Source organism: Neomonachus schauinslandi, chromosome 13 (genome assembly GCF_002201575.2).
Source record: "Neomonachus schauinslandi chromosome 13, ASM220157v2, whole genome shotgun sequence".
Lineage (NCBI taxonomy): Eukaryota > Metazoa > Chordata > Mammalia > Carnivora > Phocidae > Neomonachus > Neomonachus schauinslandi.
In genome coordinates this window covers 70,977,306-70,996,237 of record NC_058415.1, presented here as the reverse complement: position 1 = coordinate 70,996,237, position 18,932 = coordinate 70,977,306, and the positions used below count along the sequence as shown (strand labels likewise).

At 45.2% G+C, this 18,932-nt stretch overlaps 1 protein-coding gene across 2 annotated transcripts in view; it reads right to left on the bottom strand.

Moving 5' to 3' along the window:
- Nucleotides 1–18,932, bottom strand: part of LOC110581408 (A-kinase anchor protein 2) — a 104,987-nt gene that overhangs the window by 8,671 nt on the left and 77,384 nt on the right. Inside the window, exon 3 of one of the 2 annotated variants that reach the window (XM_021691249.2) lies at nt 5,370–5,548. The exons of the other annotated variant lie outside the window; for it this stretch is intronic. Within the exon in view, the coding sequence (XP_021546924.1) occupies nt 5,370–5,548 (179 nt within the window). The remainder of the gene's footprint in view (nt 1–5,369; nt 5,549–18,932) is intronic. 2 annotated transcript variants of the gene reach the window in all.

Sequence of the window (18,932 nt, the reverse complement as noted above, 5' to 3'; positions counted from 1 at the left end):
GCGGGGAGCCCTGTCGCATGTACCCCAACATTTCCAGGCAGTCCCCAGTTCCGAAAAGGCTGGAAGAAAGAAACACAGAGACGAGCTGCTTCCGTGCCCGTCTCCTTGAACACATCAGGAAATGGCAAACCACAAGAGCATGCACCTGGGTCAGGCATGCAGGAACACCAAGACAAACAAGTGGAAAAGTACCTCGGAAGTCACCTTGCAAGACAGTAACTTAGAGGTGTACTGGCAGAGAGGGAAAAGAGCAGGTTAGTACAGAGCACAGACACACTCACACAACACCCCCCAGCTGGCAACTGGCACCACGCTGGGTGTGGGAGGGAGGGGAAGTAACATGGGGAGACCATCACACACCCACGCCAGACTCGCTTCATCTGATATTAGTTTATTTAAAAATCTGTATCTTTTGGAGCATGTAGATACCCTGCTATTCATTAATAAAAATATCAGATAAGCCATACTTTGTTAATTCAAGATTCGTTGCTTCCACTTTCTGTGCTTTGAATTAACAAGAGTCTTCCCCGCCCCCATATACAAACAGCTGCCCACCAGCGCGGTCTTTGATGGCCATTTTGGATTTGCTAGAATCTGTGGCCAACCAGCCTCTTCTCTTCCTGTAGTTCCTTTGAGCCCCACAGCAGTCTTGTAGCCCACTGTCCCACGAAAAGAGGACCCTAAGCACAGGCTCAGGACTTGATTTGGATACAAGGTTTGTGGGGGCGGGTCCTGTGAACCTGAGCTGTGGATGGCACTGACTAGGGAGGGCACACAGCCATCCTTGTCACTATTTTGGGGGCCTGGATAAGTTCCTGACAGTGGGGTGATCATGTAGGAACTAAAATGACCCTTTAGTTCCTGTAGGAAACTAAAAGTCTCTGCAAGAAATGCTCAGAACAAAATGGGCCAGCTATGGGAAATGACATAGAAGAATGGACTTTGGGCAGCCCCCTCCGGAATTATGGTAATGGTAATGACCTTGCATTTACACAGCTTAGGACACTGGAGGCATTTCTCGGTCTTTGCCACTGGCATCCACGGACTGATTAGGTGGGGTCATATGTCTGTGGTCATTAACTGCTTCTAATGTGTAGCGCTAAAAATGATAGTTCTGTAATGATCAGGCTGATGATTCGCGTCTGATGAATTCTCTTTGTACCCTCACAGGGTATGAGCAGCTAGGAGAAATCTGGGCAGCACAAAACATCCTTGCTTGTGGCTAAGCTTCCCATGGAGCCTGCAGTGTGGGGCACAGGATGGGCCTCCCTCATCCACTCACTGAGAGTAAATATGGCCACGGGGTGTCTTGCTTTGAGGGGGAATGTGTGCGAGGAATTCTTAGAAAAGCGGTAACTGCTAGCCCCCAGCTTTGACTTAATCCAGGAGAACAGGTGAGGCCTTCTCTTATTCCAAGACAGGCAGTGATGACTGAAAGACGTCTCAGTAACTATTTTGGGGGTAAGAGAGAGAGTAGAAAACCCACCAAGAGTAGATCCTATGCTAGAAGCCGGGTTGGGGCTAAATGCGTCTAGGAGGCTGTAATTTGGATGCAGGCCAGCATCTCTTCAATTGAGAAAGGGAAAGCAAATCCACCAACCTGTTCAAGAGCATCACTGACTCAGGAACCCATCATCTTCTGAGGCTCAGGGAACAACTGGCCAGAAAAAACACTTTTGCCTAAATATCCTTCCTTTGCAAGGCATCAGGGAACCTTTTAGGAAACTATGATTCATTAGTCCATTGTGTGTTACTTGACGGACCAGAGATGGCATCAGGCCCAGCTAAGGGGACACTTCCACAAAGAAAACATTTCCAGATAAGAAACATGACTGTTGCGTCTGGCTGGGTGATGCGTGCAAGGCACAGAAGCAGCAGGCTGAGGGGGTGGATGGGGTTGCAGCTCAGTTCCCCCATTCCCCTCACAGTGTGGCAGGGGCCGGGGCGCATCCTGGAAGAGGAAAAAGGATGCCTTTTTCTAGTTCTTACAAGGGCCTTGTGAAGGCTGGTAAACAGCCAGAGTAAGGAGGTAAGGGTGGGGATAGCAACCTCCCTACCCCCAAATTAGCTGAGGGGTCCCTTAGTCAGTGGGGCCTGGCTGAAGCCTTGAGCTCGGAGACACTCATCGGTGACCACATCACACACAGCGTGGAAACCAGCAGGTAGCACCGGCCCCAGGTCTGAGCTGGTAACAAGGGTGGCCATGTGGGGATCACTTCTCGAGAAAAGGGACTTCTTCCAGTTCCTCGTTACTGACTTTTTCATCAACTGCGAAAGCAGGAGGACATCCACAGGTGACTTAAGATCCCCGATGCAGTGACTTGTGGGTAGGTATCCCAAAAGAGAGTCAGGATTGAATTTCCCATCTTCTGTCGTTCTGAGCCACCCCCTTGTTTCCAGCAGAAGAGAGGGACAGCTCAGGGACATGAAAAAGGCCACCGAATACGGCAGCTTCCCCCCACACCATCCCCTGGAGGGGATCCATGAACCAGCGGCCTCCTTCTGGTCCGGCATATGATTTTTTATAAAGTGGGAAGATTTAAGCTGGAAACGAGCTGGGGACAGGACTCCAGAGACCACTGCTGCTCTGGGGCGGGGAAACTGAATCTGTTTGGAATGGCAAGGATGTCTTTCTCGGGGGCTGGCAAAAACCACTCGTGAAAACTACAGGCACAGCTCATAGCTTCCCTTGACTCCTCTGTCTGCTCTTTCTTCTGTCCTTCATGCTCAGTAAGACCATGTGTCTACCGTACCACTACACATACATCCTAACTGCCCCATTTTGTTTTTAGGTCTTCCTTCTCCTTAGCAAGCGAGTAAGAATTCTTTTCATTCCAGTCAGAAAGAACTTGCCGCTTCCTATGAGCAAACAAAAGGTTTGGTCCTGATCATGTGCGAGGGACCCAGAGTGCGACCAAGTGACTTTACTGGAAAGAATGCTGGCAGGTGGATGCGTCAGGTGACACCGGACTCAGGTGAGTCATGTGAGGCTTCTGGAGGGTGGAGGAGCTAAGAAGCCGTGTTTCACCCTCAGAATAGTGTATGTGAATGGCACCGGGAAAACAGGACCACCAGCTTCTGCGGCAGGGAAGCCAGGTACGCAAACATCAAACAATCCATTGGCTCCCTATGATTATCCTCCTGGTAGGAGAGATGATTAAAGAAGGGGCCAGAGATCAGCTAGGAAAACAAATGAAGTTTGTTCACTCCTACAGGGAAACTTTAACACGTTCTCCAGTGACTGATGTAGATCCAGTAGAAAGTATCCCTTGAATTAAAAGGCCTAAGGGATGAAAGAACAGGTGGCTCTAAAATCAAGTTTGGCTGATGGTCACATATGTGCTTTAGAAGCAATTCGAGTAGGTTTTTGAAGTTTTGGGTCTCTTAAAAGAGGATATAGTGGATTGGATAGATTTTGCTCTGTTCCTAAGAGTTTCCTACAACAAACTTCGTTCTCTTGTAATATCAAGAACAGCGCGCACAACACCTGGCTTTGAATCCAAGGTCTGGGGATATTAACAGCCTGATTAGTTAATAGGTTTCTTCCTTACGCAAAATGTTTATTTCCTTGAGAAAAACAGAGATGGGAGGCTGCCACTTGGTTGAGTATGTGAGGGATAATTAGCATATTGGAATGTTGATTCCAAGTAGATTCCTGAATACAAAGGGGATATCCAATCTGGTTGCGTCCTGAGTTTGCACGAGGGTGGCTTTCAGCCTGTGTGTGTGGAATGAGTGGCAGTGGGCTCTTCACTTTCGTGGGGAGTATTTGCCTCTAATATTTGCACTTCGACAACGTGTGGACTGTGCTTAGAAAACACCTGCAAGGGTCACATGCAGAGTGGTTCCGTTCATTCTTCCCCTTCCATGCCAGGATGCAAGGGGGCCCCCCCAGCTAACCTCTACCACAGCTGCTGATATACGGTGTGGACTCACTGGGAGAAAAGAAAACAAGCCATTTACAGCACTGAACTTCAAAAGCACAGACTCCAGAAAATACCTAAAGGTAAACTCCGTATTTTCAGTGGGGCTGCAAAGAAGTGCTGGCTAAGGTGACCTTATGGGCAGAAGTCCTATGGGCTTGGGGAAGGAGCCCCAGCAGCAGAATTGTCTGCAACAGTGACCGAGGGCCAGGCCCCATCCACTGTGCGGTAGGAGGAATGGCCCCCGAATGCTCCAGCCGAACAGAGCAGCTGAGGCAGTGTTCTAGGTAGCTTAGGTGGAAACCCAAGGGAGAGCCTGGGGGAAGCAAGCGAGTCAGCAGCTGCTATAGATGTGTCCACTTTCTTTATCACTAAATATTTTTAAAAGCATCGTTCAGCATCTGGCTTCAGGTCCCGAAACCCTTGAACTTAGCCAACCAGGATATGCGAGGCAGTAAGTAGGCATGGGATTCCGACTGTGAGCCCGTAGCATTCAAGTTTAAGGTGACCCAACAATTTATTATCCAAACTGGGGCAGTTTTTAAAAGTGAAAGGGGATGCTGTTAAAAATTACACCAGGACCACAGGCATAAGCCAGCACCGTCCGGGTCAGCTGGGCAATGTCTTCAACGGACCCAAGCTATTTGTGACCTAGGTGAAACTGGGGGGTGGGCAATGACCACTTCGATAAATGGACGAGACTGAGGCCACCAGACCCCCAGGAAGGCAGCAAGGGCCCCCTGAGGCTGGTCCCCGGGCTCCTGGCTATGGAGACTGTGTCTCTGACTGGAGAAAGAAACTCCAGAGCAGATGATTTCCTTCACGGCTCATGTGAATGTCACGTGCAAAGGCGCTGAGAACCGAGGGTAGCAGGGTAGCCCTGTGGTTTCTAACTGTCATTTTAAATGGCTCTTTCCTGCCAAACTGTACACACATGCTTGGTAACAGCCCAAAACCCATTCAGCCTTCTGCATGCTGTGTCACATTTATGGGGACTGCTCAGAGTAGACAGTAAAAGGGACAGCATCATCAGAGTTCTCTAGAGAAATTAAACCTCTACGGTGCGGGCCAGCGATGGTAGCAGGGAGTACCCGGAGATGATTTGGGGGTGCTTGTGTCCTTCCTCCTGTGTTGTGCTGACGTGGTTTTTTTTTTTTTTTTTTCTACACACCAAACATCATCCCCTGCACCAGCCTCGCCGGTGGGTTCCAGCTACACTCGGCAGCAAAAGGACCCACTCCTTGCATCATCCACATTTTTGAGAAACATGGCAAAATACCCAAACCCAACTCCAGGCACGTTAAACGGACACATTTGAGAATTGGTTTCAGAGCCAGGACACGGGCCAGACGACGGCATACACACCTGTGCCTGAACGGGGATAACTGCATGCCACGCGGACGTTAGCCCTCAGAGAAGTGAAAGAGGAAAGGAGGAAAAACTTACACTACTATCATCCATTCTCTCACGCCTTTTAGATTTGTGGGTCTCATAGTCTTCCATGAGGGTCTGCATCAGATTCTTGGGCCGCTGGGATCCGGCAGCCTCTTCGGGGGCTAAGTCAGGCTGTGAGCTGGGGCCTTCAGGTGAGGGGGATGGAGGAGGTTTGACTTTCTCTATTTTCCCTGAAACAACACGAAGAGAACACCCTTTCTAAGCTTGTCTGCTCATGACGGCTTCCAGAAAGAACACTGGCAAAAAGCAACCTCTGACAGAGAGCGGTACCAGAATGGTTGTTAAGTGTGGGTCACCGTACTGCAGGGACCAAAGGTTAAAGATGATGTCACAAACCCATCCGACAAAGACCTCAAGGACACAGTGCTACAAAGTCAGTCAGACCAAGGAGGCCTGCAGGTACTCTGGAAATGTATGTCAGACCAGACACTGGCTCCAGTTGTTCTGGGGACGTGTCCTCTAGCACAGATTCCAGAATTCGACTGTCAGAGGTGGCAGTGCTGCCAAGCCTTAGAAACCCACGTTTTACAGTTGAGGAAAACAGGCTCTGCAAAGGGGACATCGTGTTGAGGTCCCAAGGAGCTGGGCATGGTTCCAGGTCTCTTGCTTTCCTCACCAGGTTCTTTCCTTATATCAGAAGCCACCAGTGGGCAGCTGACCTGCCCAGCCTTTCTGCATGGACAGCACAGGACTACAAAACATTTGAATGAGAACCAGGCTTGTTGTTCCCAGGTCACCCCAGTCTTCTACTGGCCAGCTTCTTTCTTGACCTTACCTGCCGGGGTCCTGAGAGCAAATGGTTTGAGACTCTCAGACCTTAGGGTCGGAACACCAACAAAGGCAGGCTGGATGTTGTAGAAAGGCGTGCGCCAGACTTGGGAAAGGTGAGATTTTTAGCTTTTGAAGTGCCCTACAAGAATTCTCAGGATAAGGACATCAGGTCAACTGTGATGCCGTGGTGACTCCAGACACTTTCATTAAGACCGTCTGCATCCTTCCCTCTTGGGAAATGCCTGGCCCTGACTTCCGGCCCATCACGGGGTGGGTTCATTGCCAGAGCCCCAAATGCACCTCTGAGAGGTATCTTCAGGTGCAACAGCCATGATTTTTCCAACTATGCCCATCACGGGAGACACAGATAGGGTGTGTGAGCAAGGAAACACACAAATAAATAGGGCCATTCGAGTCTAAAAGTTTGGAAACCACCAGGGGAGGAGACAGATCCATTTCACCCCTTTCATTTGCAAGTGGAAGGTGGCTTGTTTCTTCCTCTTCCCCCCCTAGACTTCTAACTTGGCAACTGCTGTAGCGACAGTCACAAGTGGAGCCTGGGGACCATGTCTCCATGTGGACTGCTACAGCTCTTTTCTGGGCATAGCTCCTTTTGATGGGAGTTGGACAACCTCCCCACCCCCTAGAGTTCAGAAAACCCAGGTTTTAATTCTTGCACTTCCATTCACTAGCACTGTGTTGACTGTAAACAACCATTTCATGTTCCCACTCTTATCTTGGGCTGATCACTTAAGATCTCTAAGCTTCAACTTTCCTAGTTATAGAAAGAGAATTTGGGAAGAAGTTATCTTTGAAGTCCCTTCTAACTCAAACATTTTGCTATTCTGTCAAGTATTTTTGGCAAGAGGATCAATCTTTACTGGTTAAAAAAAAAAAAGGCATATGGCCATTATATTTGGCAAATTAGGTGTAAAGTGGTTTTTAATACACAGAGCACTCTATCTGTAGACTCACCATTCCATCATAACTTAGTGAAACTCATTGTCTTGACCTAAATTACCCAGATCACTAATGAAAAGTCTTTTGATATTGAGAGTAAGGCAATAAATATTTCTAAGTCCTCAAATTCACTAGCAATGGATTCTACTTTTTATTATGGAAACAGGGAATGCTATCATGATACCTATAGACCCATCAACTATATTAAATAGTTAGCAACATTTTACCATGCCTTCTCCATCTATTCTTCCTTCCTCTTTTCATACTGAAGTATTTTAAAACAACCCTAGACCTTAGGTAGTATCACCCCTGAATGCTTAGTATGTGTCTCTAGAAATTCCCACTGACTTTTTAAATGAAGCCTTGAGAACTTATACAGCATAGTGGTGAGCGTGCAACTCTGGAGCCAGCCACTTGGGTTTGAATCCACCACTTAGCAGCCAAATCTTGGGCAAGTTACTTACTGTTTCTATGTCTCAGTGTCCTCATCTGTAAAATGGGTATGATACTAGAGGTACCTACCTCACACAGTTGATATAAGGACTAAGTTGATATTTATAAAGTTAATATTTAAAACAGTGAGCATCCAATGAATCTAGTTACTATCTATTTGTACTCTCAAAGAACAATATGTCTACTGAGTGAGAATGAGCAATTTCAAGGGCAAATTCTGCATAAGATTTTTGCAACTCTTCTAGAACTAGAACTAGACACCAAATTGCCAGGGTGATCATTTTCCAACTGACTACACAGGTGTCCAAATAATTTCCCAGCAGTGGCCTCTCCAGAGGCCTTCTAGAAAGCAGAGTCCATATTCACTGCTCTAACTTCACCTTTTCACACATACCACAGTAGGACCCCTGGCTCATGGCACTTTGTTTATACTTCTGTGAAAGCCTTTTCACATACTGACTTGTATCACACCTGGTTGTTTAAGCTTCTCTTCTCAGTTAAGCTATAATGTCAACTCAGTATAGGGATGATTTCAACCATTATGAATCCCTTAACTCATCTGAATGTAAACTCCATTAGGGCAGGATCTTGTCTGTCCTGGTCATTGCTGGATCCCAGCACCCACTGGGTATTTGGCACAAGGCAAGAGCTCATGTTTGTTGAATGAACCAGTAAGTACATTATGACATATACGTAGCATCACTTGTTAAATGCTTGTGGATTGGGACAAAACTCCCAGTAAAGAATCTGAGCAAAGAGTTTAAATGTTTTCACCAAAGTCATGAAATAAAGCAATCTTGGTCTACAGAACCACAGACTCAATGGCTTTGTAGTAATAGCAAGCACATTTATGTGTCATTTTATTTATAGGCTTCATGTCATTTGATCCTTACAACAACCCTGGGATGTAGTCAAGGTCGATGCCATGACATCTGTGAATGGTTTAGATTACAGAGACTCAGAGGCTAATGCCAGCCCAAGTTACCATTAGCTAGAGTTAAATCAGAGTTGGGTCTGGTCTGGAACCCAAATTGTGTTGATTATGGCTAAATTAGATGATGGGCTGTGTGCTGAAGGAGAATCATAAAGAGGGCAAAGGATTAATATAGAGAAGTAGTCAAGTACTGAACATTAAAAGACATTTTCCTGCTTATTCTTTTTTTTTTTTTTTTTTTTTTTTTAATTCTTAATATTCCAGCCCAAACCACCCTCCCTGGAGCAAGTTTTACCGGTTCCAGCCACTAGAGGTCACATGAGTAACAGGTAAGAAAGACGGGCTGAGCAGGTCCGGAAAAGAAGAGGTTAAGAGGTCTTCCAGAGAACGGGTTTCAGATTAACCAACCCCACGTCAGAGCCTCAAGGGAAGCTGTCATGGGTCCCCAGAGAAAGGAGACACCACAACCCGTCCTTAGACTTCTGGCCATCAGTCTGGTTGGGATCAGGGGAAGTCAGCTTGGCTGGGCTTCTCTGCAGGGCCCTGTGATCTCCAACCATCCTGCCCCCCAGTACGGTTCAAACTATGCACTGTGCCATCTCAGGAATCACACAGATTGCCAAATAGCTGGAGGGGCTCTGCTCCATACCCAACATCTTCCTCAGGGGGCCCAAGATTGCAGGCAAGAGTCCTCTCGATGAGGATGGTGAAGAGACTTCTAATGCTCCTCCCCCAGCGGCAGACACTGCACACACCACCATTGTTTGGGTCTCGGGGATCATTACATGAATGTGATGCAAAATGGGCTGTGCCACAGACATGGGAAGTCTGTCTCACCTTTGTCCCTGGCCCTGTAAGGCCCTTTGAAATTCCTTGGCCCAAAGGACATACCCCATTACAATTCCAGAGCAGTGACGGTTATCTTTGGCGCTCACTGGTGCACATCTCACACAGCACTTCCCAGCGCCAACACGTTCCATCCCCACTTGCTCCATCAAAACTTGCTCTCGTGTTTATTCACTTAGTGAATGACTGAATAGCTGATGGTAGCTGAAAGGGGCCTCTGTTTTCAATGACAAACATCCTGCTGTCTAGCTCCTCGTCTGGATTGTATACTCTACAAACTAGCTCCCTTGAAGGACACCCCTCACTGTCCCTGTGAAACAGCATCAACAGAAAGCGTCATGAAGACCCTGGGGCACACCTGTGTTGGTCTTGGTCAAGGGCTGGTACCTGACCTTTACAGAGCAGAGAGCAGGTGCAATGTGAGTTCTAGCACATCTGATATAAGGAACCAACAGAATAAAACTAGGTGGGAATTCTCAGTGGAGGGTAGGAGACATTTTCAAGTTTCCTTCATAAACACGATTTTGTTCAAACTATTCCATCTAGAGTAACTTTATTTATTGATTAGTTATTATTTTTTTTAATTCATTTTTTACAATTCCAGCATAGTTAACACACAGTGTTATATTTGTTTCAGGTGTACAATCTAGTCATCCAACAATTCTATACAGTTACTCAGTGCTCATCAAGATAAATGTACTCTTAATCCCCATCACCTATTTCACCCACCCCCCCCTACCCACCTCCCCTCTGGTGACCATTAGATTGTTCTCTATAGTTAAGACTGGGTTTTTTTGTTTGTTTCTTATTTCCTTTGTTCCTTAAATTCCACAAATGAGTGAACTCATATGGTATTTGTCTTCCTCTAACTGACTTATTTCACTTAGCATTATACCTTCCAGATCCATCCATGTTGTTGCAAATGTCAAGATTTCATTCTTTTTGATGGCTGAGTAATATTCCTCTGTGTGTGTGTGTGTGTGTGTGTGTGTGTGTGTGTCTTCTTTATTCATTCATCTATCAGTGGACACTTGGGTTACTTCCATAGTTTGGCCATTGTAAATAATGCTGCAATAAACATAGGGGTGCATATATCTTTTTGAATTAGGTTTTCATATTCTTTGGTTAGATACTCATCTAGAGTAATTTTAGACTTAATAAGCTCTTAAAGGTGTTTGAAGGTAAGCAACTTCATTTGGGTGGGACGATTCCAGAGCTTTTTCTAAAATTGTGTCCTATTGGCTTAGCTTTGTAAGGTAGTATTAGCTGCTAACAAATAGTCATTGGTAAACATTTGGTTAAAGAAAGCTTTAAAAATAAAATGAGATGGGTTTCTTTACCAGAGGACCTCTCCAAGGTTTTAGTGCTACTGTGATTGTGAATCACCAATTCAAGGATGGGTGGGTAATATTTCTCAAATTCATTTAACCAGAGAACCTCATTTCATAAAATCCCTATTAATATCTCAAGGAAAACAGTTTATGAAATGCTGTTCTCTAGTGTATACCAGTTAGCTTAACCAGCTCCCACAAGTTCAGCTAATAATTAAGTATAGGCACAAAGCTTATGTACAAGCATTTTTACCACGTGTCTTTGTATAACGACACAGGTGGAAACAACAAAGATATCTGACCACAGGAGAATGATTAAATTAGTTTTGACTTACTCAGATAATGAGGTATTATTTAGTTATCACAAATCATGTTTTTTAGTCTCTCAAATTTAGAGGACTAGTTAAGGTCATGGGAAAATACTCAAAATACTTTAAGAAAAAAAAAACCCAGCAGGCTGCAAAAGCAGATCTATTGCTGGGGTCTAAGAAGAGTACAGGCTCTGGAGCCAGATTGCCAGGGTTCAAATCCTAGCTGTGTGAAAGAAAGCAAAAGTGCATGCGTGACATCTGGCAAAACTGTCCTCCGTGTAAGATGAACAGACCTGTGATAGCAGAATAATAGCCTCCACAAGGACGGCCACACCCTAATCCCTAAAACCTGCGAAGATGTTGCCTTCATGGCAAAAAGGACTTTGCAGGTGTGATGAAGTCAAGGACTCTGAGTGGGGAGGACGATCCTGCATTATCCAGTTGGGCTTGATGTAACCACACGGGTCCTTATAAGAGGGAAGCAGGAGGCTCCGAGAGAGAAAGAGAGAACTGAAGGCACTCCACTGCTGGCTGTGGAGATGGCGGAAGGGGCCACAAGCCCAGAAATGCAGGCAGCCTCTAGAAGTGGAAAAGGGAAGGAGTCCGAAAGAGCCGCTGGAAGGAACAGAGCCCTACAAACGCACTGGTTTTAGCCCAGACAGACACTATCTCAGTCTGCTTGAGGAGCCATAACAAAGTACCATGGACTGGGTGACTGACCCAACAGAAGTTTATTTTTTCACAGTTCTGGAGGCTGGGAGTCTAAAATCAGGGTGCCAGCGTGGTCAGGTTCTGGCGAGAACGGTCTTCCTATTTTGCAGATGGCCGCCTCTCACGGTGTCCTCCCGTGGCCGAGACAGAGAGCGAGCTCTCCGGTGTCTTCCTAGAAGGGCACTAATTCCATCATGAGGGCCCCACACCCTCCTGACCTCATCTAACACTAATTACCTCTTATAAAGTGCTCATCTCCACTGGGGGTTAGGGCTCAACCTACGAATTTTAGGGGGGAACACAATTCAATCCATAGCTGACACTGCGAGTTTCTGACCTCCAGAACTGTAAGATACTAAATTTGTATTGTTTAAAGCCCCTATACTTATGGTGATTTGTCACAGCAGCGATAGGAAGTTAATACAAATATAAACCCAATATTATCTTCCGTGCACGTATGTGCATGCGGAAAACTAGGCAGGTAGCAGTTAGGATTATGAGTCACTTTTATTTTTATCTTTATTCCTTGTTTTCTTTTTTTTTTTCCTACAATAAGCATGAATTAATTTAAAAATATAAAAACAGAAAAAAAATCTTTTAGATATTATCAGCCATGCTGAGAAAAGTAGATAAAGCTGCCTGCTTTAACCTCCATGGACGAGGCAATCCACAAGCCTTTCCAGCTGACACGTTTGCAGGGCCTCTGACCTACAGCCGTACTCGAAGGCTGTAGGTCTGCAAGGTGGACTAAGGAGCAGAGGGGGCAGCTACATCTCACTCCAAATTAGTAAATGCTGTGTCCCGTCATGAGTAGAAGACTAAAAAACTTGACTTTGTGTTTCCTGTTTCTGTTTCATAAAGAAACTATTATTATAAATAACTATTATTATAAATCGTTAAACCAGTTTCTGGCTGGGAGACAGAAAGCCATGCCTTGGCTGCACTTTTGGATTTTCCAGGCAAGAAGGATTTCCCTTGGGCATCTGTGATGGGCTGTGCTGCCCGGGGGCTGCAGACAGAAGAACCAGGAACCCGAGCAAGGGGCGCACGTCCTGGGAACACACAGCTGTCAGCACCCCTGAGAGCCCAAATCCTCCTTCTGTAGGACAAGGCTAACTTCTAACAGGCCAAGAACATGGGTTCTAAAAGTTCAGAAAATTATTTGGACCGAACACTATGATTTGGGTGATTATTATATTCCATATCTACTGTGTCGGAGTTCTTAAATCAAAGATGCTTTGTTTCGGGGGCACCTGGGTGGCTCAGTCGTTAAGCGTCTGCCTTAGGCTCGGGTCATGATCCCAGGGCTCTGGGATCGAGCCCCACATCAGGCTCCCTCCTCCACGGGAAGCCTGCTTCTCCCTCTCTCACCGCCCCCCCCCCCCCCGCCTGTGTTCCCCCCCTCGCTGTGTCTCCCTCTATCAAATAAATAAAATCTTTAAAAAAAAAAAAAAAGATGCTTTGTTTCTACGTTTCTCAAAAGAAAAGAAAAAGCCGTCACCCACTCTTACTTAAAAACCGAACTGAACCGAACAAAGACGCCCACCAGATGCCATGCCTTGGCCAGGCCTCCTTCAATGACCTCCTTTCTTCACGCAGCATGGGGATAAGATTGCAAACATCTAAGAGTCAACTCACAAGTCCCCAGAAAGAAATGAGCTCACAGACTTGTATTTTCTTTTTTTTTTTTTTTAAGATTTTATTTATTCATTTGAGACACAGAGATACAGAGAGACAGAGAGAGAGAGCATGAGTAGGGAGAGAGGCAGAGGGAGAGGGAGAAGCAGGCTCCCCGTTGAGCAGGGAGCCCGATGCGGGGCTCGATCCCAGGATGCTGGGATCATGACCTGAGCTGAAGGCAGACGCTTAACCATCTGAGCCACCCAGGTGCCCCCACAGACTTGTATTTTCAATTTCATTTCCTCCCAGTAAAAAGGAATATCCTGCCTGTCAGATCCAGAGCACAGGTGCTTGTGGGGTTCCGCTGTGACCCACATACCAAGAGCTGGTCCCTGATCCTTTCATCTCTTTTTCTGAAGGCTGCAGCAGTGGGAAAATGCAATGACACGAATTTTCCGATCATAAGCCTAGCTCAGACATGAGAAATAGCCCTGCCTGGCGAAACAAGCCTGAGAAATTTCCAAATATTATTCCTTAAAGGTCGGGGTGTTAGATGAGTTGCTGATATGGGGTATTCCCCTATGAACAGGACTGGAAGGTAAAACCTCTAGAAGGAAAGAACTCTGCTTCTCTAGGGGAAGCAGAGTTTAAGACCAAAAAAGCAAAAAATTTAGTTAAAACAGGAAGAATGAAAATCATGGCAAGTAGCAATTCCCCCACCAAGATCTTTTCTTTGCTGAAAGCATTTCCACAAACATGGTGGGTCCGACTGTGTGACAATTACCACCCCTCCCCCCAACAAAGGGAAAGAAAAAAGGAAACATTTTTATGAACTTGCCATTTGATTGTTATCTAACACACTTTGTTTTTTGAAATCACAGCTGACTATGGAAAACTAATTCCTGAACTCAGATTTTATAAGCGAGGCTTTAGTTTTAATGAAGTAAACATGAAAATAACACCAGCTGGGAATAGAAAGAGATTTTATAATGCATGTTTTGACATTTATTTTAGGTTCACAGTAGCTATAGAAGAGCAACCTCATAAGTAATTCTGTAAGGTTTTCTAGGCCTTTTCTTAAAACATAACAGTAACTATAATAACCACAAAACAGTAACTCTTTGGGGGAGCCTTCTGTGTCCTGGGCACGGTTCTAATTTATTGTTGAGGTTGGTACTAGCTTATTCCCATTTTACTGGCGAGGAAACGGAGGTTTACAGAGGTGAAGTAAGTTGGTCACACAGTTAGCAAGCAGGGGAATCAGGATTTGAACTTTAGCTATAAATCCAGAGAAGTGATGGTCACATGTAGGCACCTATTTTCCCTTGACTAGTTTTTTTTCTAGAAGGTATGAATTTATATTTGAGAAGTAAAGACAGGCTGGAAATACCTGTGAGGTCAGACGCACACAGGTTTTGGGAAACCTTTGAAGTTTACAGGGAAAGTCATGAGAAATAAAATATCATGACATGAAATACAGTATGTATTCTTTGGTGCTTGAATGGCATGTCTTACACACTCCCCACCACCACCCCTAGTTGATCACCCCTTAAGGAGTAGCTTATTCACAAAGATCAAATGGATCCGAAATACCAGTCTCCTGTGGGAAGTAACAGCAAGTCATGATGGCTGGTAAGAGACGTAGTCATATCCTGACCGGACTCCAGCAATCACAGGGGACATCCTGCTCCCATGCCTGGCTTTGATTAGCTCATATTTCTTACCAGGGGTAGAGCAGGGATCTTATAAGAATTAGGTCCTTTGATTCATCTTTTCCTTCTCAGCTCAAGATGACATCTCTTTTGGCATGCGGTGGAGTCTTGAGTTTTTGGAAGCCGCTCTCCTAACTTGGATCATGGAGCAGCCACCCATTGGGGTCAAAGGTAAGCAGCAAGGGCACCATGAGGTGGCCCCAGAAAGGCTAGGGCACCTCGAGAGGCAACCCAGACACTCTGGATATGTCAGAAGACCAGCACAAAGAGCAGTGACAGCAGAACGTGCTTACAGAAGGGAACTATACTCATGGAAATGTAGTGCCCTTTCTAAAGTTCTTCCCAGAAGCCATACCCCATAGACTTTGCATGGAAGGAAGACGGGAGTCCCTATCTTCTCAGGAGCGAGGCTGACAGGTTTAACCATGGCAGGTGTTCTTTTCAAACCCTGAAGGAGAATGTCCAAAAAAGAACTTTGAATTCTGTAATTTGAAAAGCCCTGCTTTTCATCACATACGCTCGCCCCTTGCCAAACACTCCTTCAATCTAGCCTTTTCTTGACCATTCCTTCCCAAATGGCATGCCTTTTTAAAAATGAACATACTTGGGGCACCTGAGTGGCCCAGTCAGTGAAGCGCCCGACTCTTGATCTCAGCTCAGGTCATGATCTCAGGGTCATGAGACAGAGCCCCCCATGTCGGGCTCTGCACTTAGCATGGAGACTGCTTGAGATTCTCTCTCTCGCCCTCTGTCCCTCCCCCACCTGTGTGCTCTAAATAAATAAATAAATAATAAAAAATCTTTAAAAGGGTGAACATATTTGCTGGATTCAGATGAAGTAAAAACACAGGGAGCTTTTGGTCCAAGGCAAAGGATCAAACTTGAGCAAACGAGAACAGCAGAAAGCAGTCACAGTGCTCAACAACCACCAATAAACACAGCTGGCTTTGGCCCCACTCCACCAAACATGTTTGGTTAATGGAATGAACACTTATTCCTGCTCGTCCTCAAACTAAGAAACTGATTCTTTGAGTACCCAATTCTTCCAAAGATTTCAGGGAATGGGCCTGTTTCTGGAATGGATGATTGTGTTTCTTTTTGGGAATGAACTTTCAGCAAGAACTCACGGGAACCATCAGGCTAGACAGCTGACACAGACTATGCTCGTCCCCTCTGCCATCTGCTCAGCTCTTTGAACAGCACCAGCAATTTTGCCTATTGTAATTTGGAGCATTGGCGTTAAGTTCTGGAACCACTCGGGGTCACTAGGGCAGCACTGTCTCATGGCCTCTGGTAGCAAACGCATTCACCCAGACCACGGTGAGCAGAGGATTTCAGAGCTATAATGGTTCCAAAAAGCAGGGGACAGGAAGGACCCAAGACAATGCAGGGGTCAGGTCTGATACTGGGAGAAGGTGGGAGGAGACTGAGCTCAATCACTGTCGGTTGGAGAGCGGAGCTGTTACTACACACCTTGTAGACCTCCAGGGCAGAGGGGCAGGCTCTGCAGAGGACAAGAAAGGGTATAGAAAGAATACGGACTTCGGAATCAAATGAGCCTGAGTTTGAACGTGGCTCTGCCACTTCCTGGCTGAGTGACCTCAGGCAGGTTACTTAATCTCTCTGGACGCTGGTATTAATTCTTTGAAGAGGGAATAATATTATAGGTCCATGATCTCTTATGTCTAGTTTCAAAATCCAAACAAAGCTCTGAAAACCAAGCCATAACCTATTTGGCAACAAAGCCTGACAAGATCTGGCATGAGGCTCTTCTTAGGCTTTATTTATCCTACTTAATGTAACTAAGTCTTCCTAAGTTTTATAGAAGAAATCTAATTTCTTGATAGGGGGTTGCTCCAGACCCCAACTGGGTGGGTTAAGTAATAGTATATGCCTTGTATTGCTTTTCTAAATAACAGTTTATACACTTTATGGCTTTTCTGAAATCAGAAAAATTCTGAATATTTCTGGCCTCGGGTAATTTGTATTACATCTTAGAAGATTGACAGGAGGATTAAATGAGCAAATGAAAAATGAGAAAATGTGTGTGAAATAACTAGTGTGGTACACTCTTTAAGGTCTTGGTAACCCGTAGGAATCATGATACTAGGCTTGTGTCACCAGAGAATGTTCAGAGAAATATGGTAGTAGACATAACGCTCTGCAAGATGTTCCACATTAAGCCTTAGTACTTTCACAAGGCCAGCTGGACCCCTGTAGCTTGTACAATCTGTGCCTACCTGCAGGAAAGGGAAGCACTGTATACCCCTGAAGGAGAGCCTTCTCTCACATGGGCCTGTGACAGAATCTTTCCACCAGTTGCTAAGACAAGGTCTTTTGTGGAGCACTGAGGGCATCTCAAGTGAGACTTGGCCTCATCCAGCTCTAATTTTGCATGGAATAAGCCATCAAGCTCTCCTTCATGAATATTGTGCTGACATAAATATTTTCTCCTGTCCAGGACTTTGTGATATTTGAAGATAATGAAGTGAAAAGAAAAAAGACCCCATCACTAATCTTTATAATAACGTAATGGTCACCTCATCCGCAATCTTAATTCAAACTGACAGTAGAAGTTGAAACTCCTTGGAAATTTTATCTTTATAAGATGTATAGCTATCACATCTTTCCACATATTAAAAGATATGAACAGACGCTCCAAGTTATGGAACTCAATATCCACACCTTCTGCTTTACCACTCCCCATAACGTCTCACTGGGCAAATTATCTGACTTGGTAGATCAGTTCAACATCTGGCATGAAAACGGAAACTATTTTTAAAAACTAAAGTAATCATCACCTAACTAGCGGGGTTTCTCTGACATGCCTAGAACCTGGAAGTGAAACCAGGATGTCTAATAATAGACAACAAGCACTAAAGTGAGAACCGTCTGTTGACAGCTTTAATATGAAAAGACATTTGAGAAGATCTAAATCATAACTTCAATCAAAAGTTTGAGTTTTCCTCCCAAACTTGATCCTCAAGGGTGTCTGCATCCGTGTAGCAGGTTGCACCTTCAAGTTAGGCTAGGGCACCTGCTGGAATGCCTCCTTTCTTCTCTATTTTTGAGTACTATCAACAGAAGGCACACATGTGTGCACTCTTGGGAATATGGCCTCTCACACGGCACACGGCCTTTGTCAAGATGGCAACATGCCGTCAGAAGTTCTTGTACACAGGAAGAGCTCAATAAAAGCTGGTGGAATGGACCCATTAAAGCAGCTCTTCATTGTCTGGCTCCAAACCAACTTTCTTTCATTTTGTTTTAAATCTCTTCCTTTAACCCACCCTAACCTAATTTAAGTACCTCAAACATAAGTTCTCTCTTCCTTTTGGGCCTCTTTAGGTGTCCTCCCTTCTCAAGAAACAATTGCCCCCCACCCCCAAACCCAACTTCTACTCCTTCAGTTCAAAAGTTGGATGGTAGTATCCTAAGAAAGGAAGACTTCACGTATACCCCCAATGAGGTGATCTTCCTTGATGTGGGCTCCTGTAAGTTTTCATGCTTCTCTGCCATGAAATTGCCATCTTTGTCTGATGTTGTTTCTCTCATTGAACTGTAAGTTCCCTGAGGGCAGGAACTGCATCTGCCTTGCTCACCCCTGTATGAGCAAAAGTCACACAGACCCTATTTAAGTGAAACTTCTTCCTTTAAAATCACATAAGAGCCAACAAGATAAAATTTCCAAAATAATTTTCCTAATACCTTGCTTTTGAGAATGACAGCATCCTTTTAAAAATCTCGTCCTCATCTTTGAAATGCAAGGAAACTAAAAGCAAAAACAAGTTGTCTTTTCAACACCGGGGGAATGGTTGGGAGAATCAGCAGATTTGTGTTTCCCTGTGACATCTTGGCTCTCAGTGGATTCTACTTCCCTTAGGTTTTAGGATTCCAGCATGTTT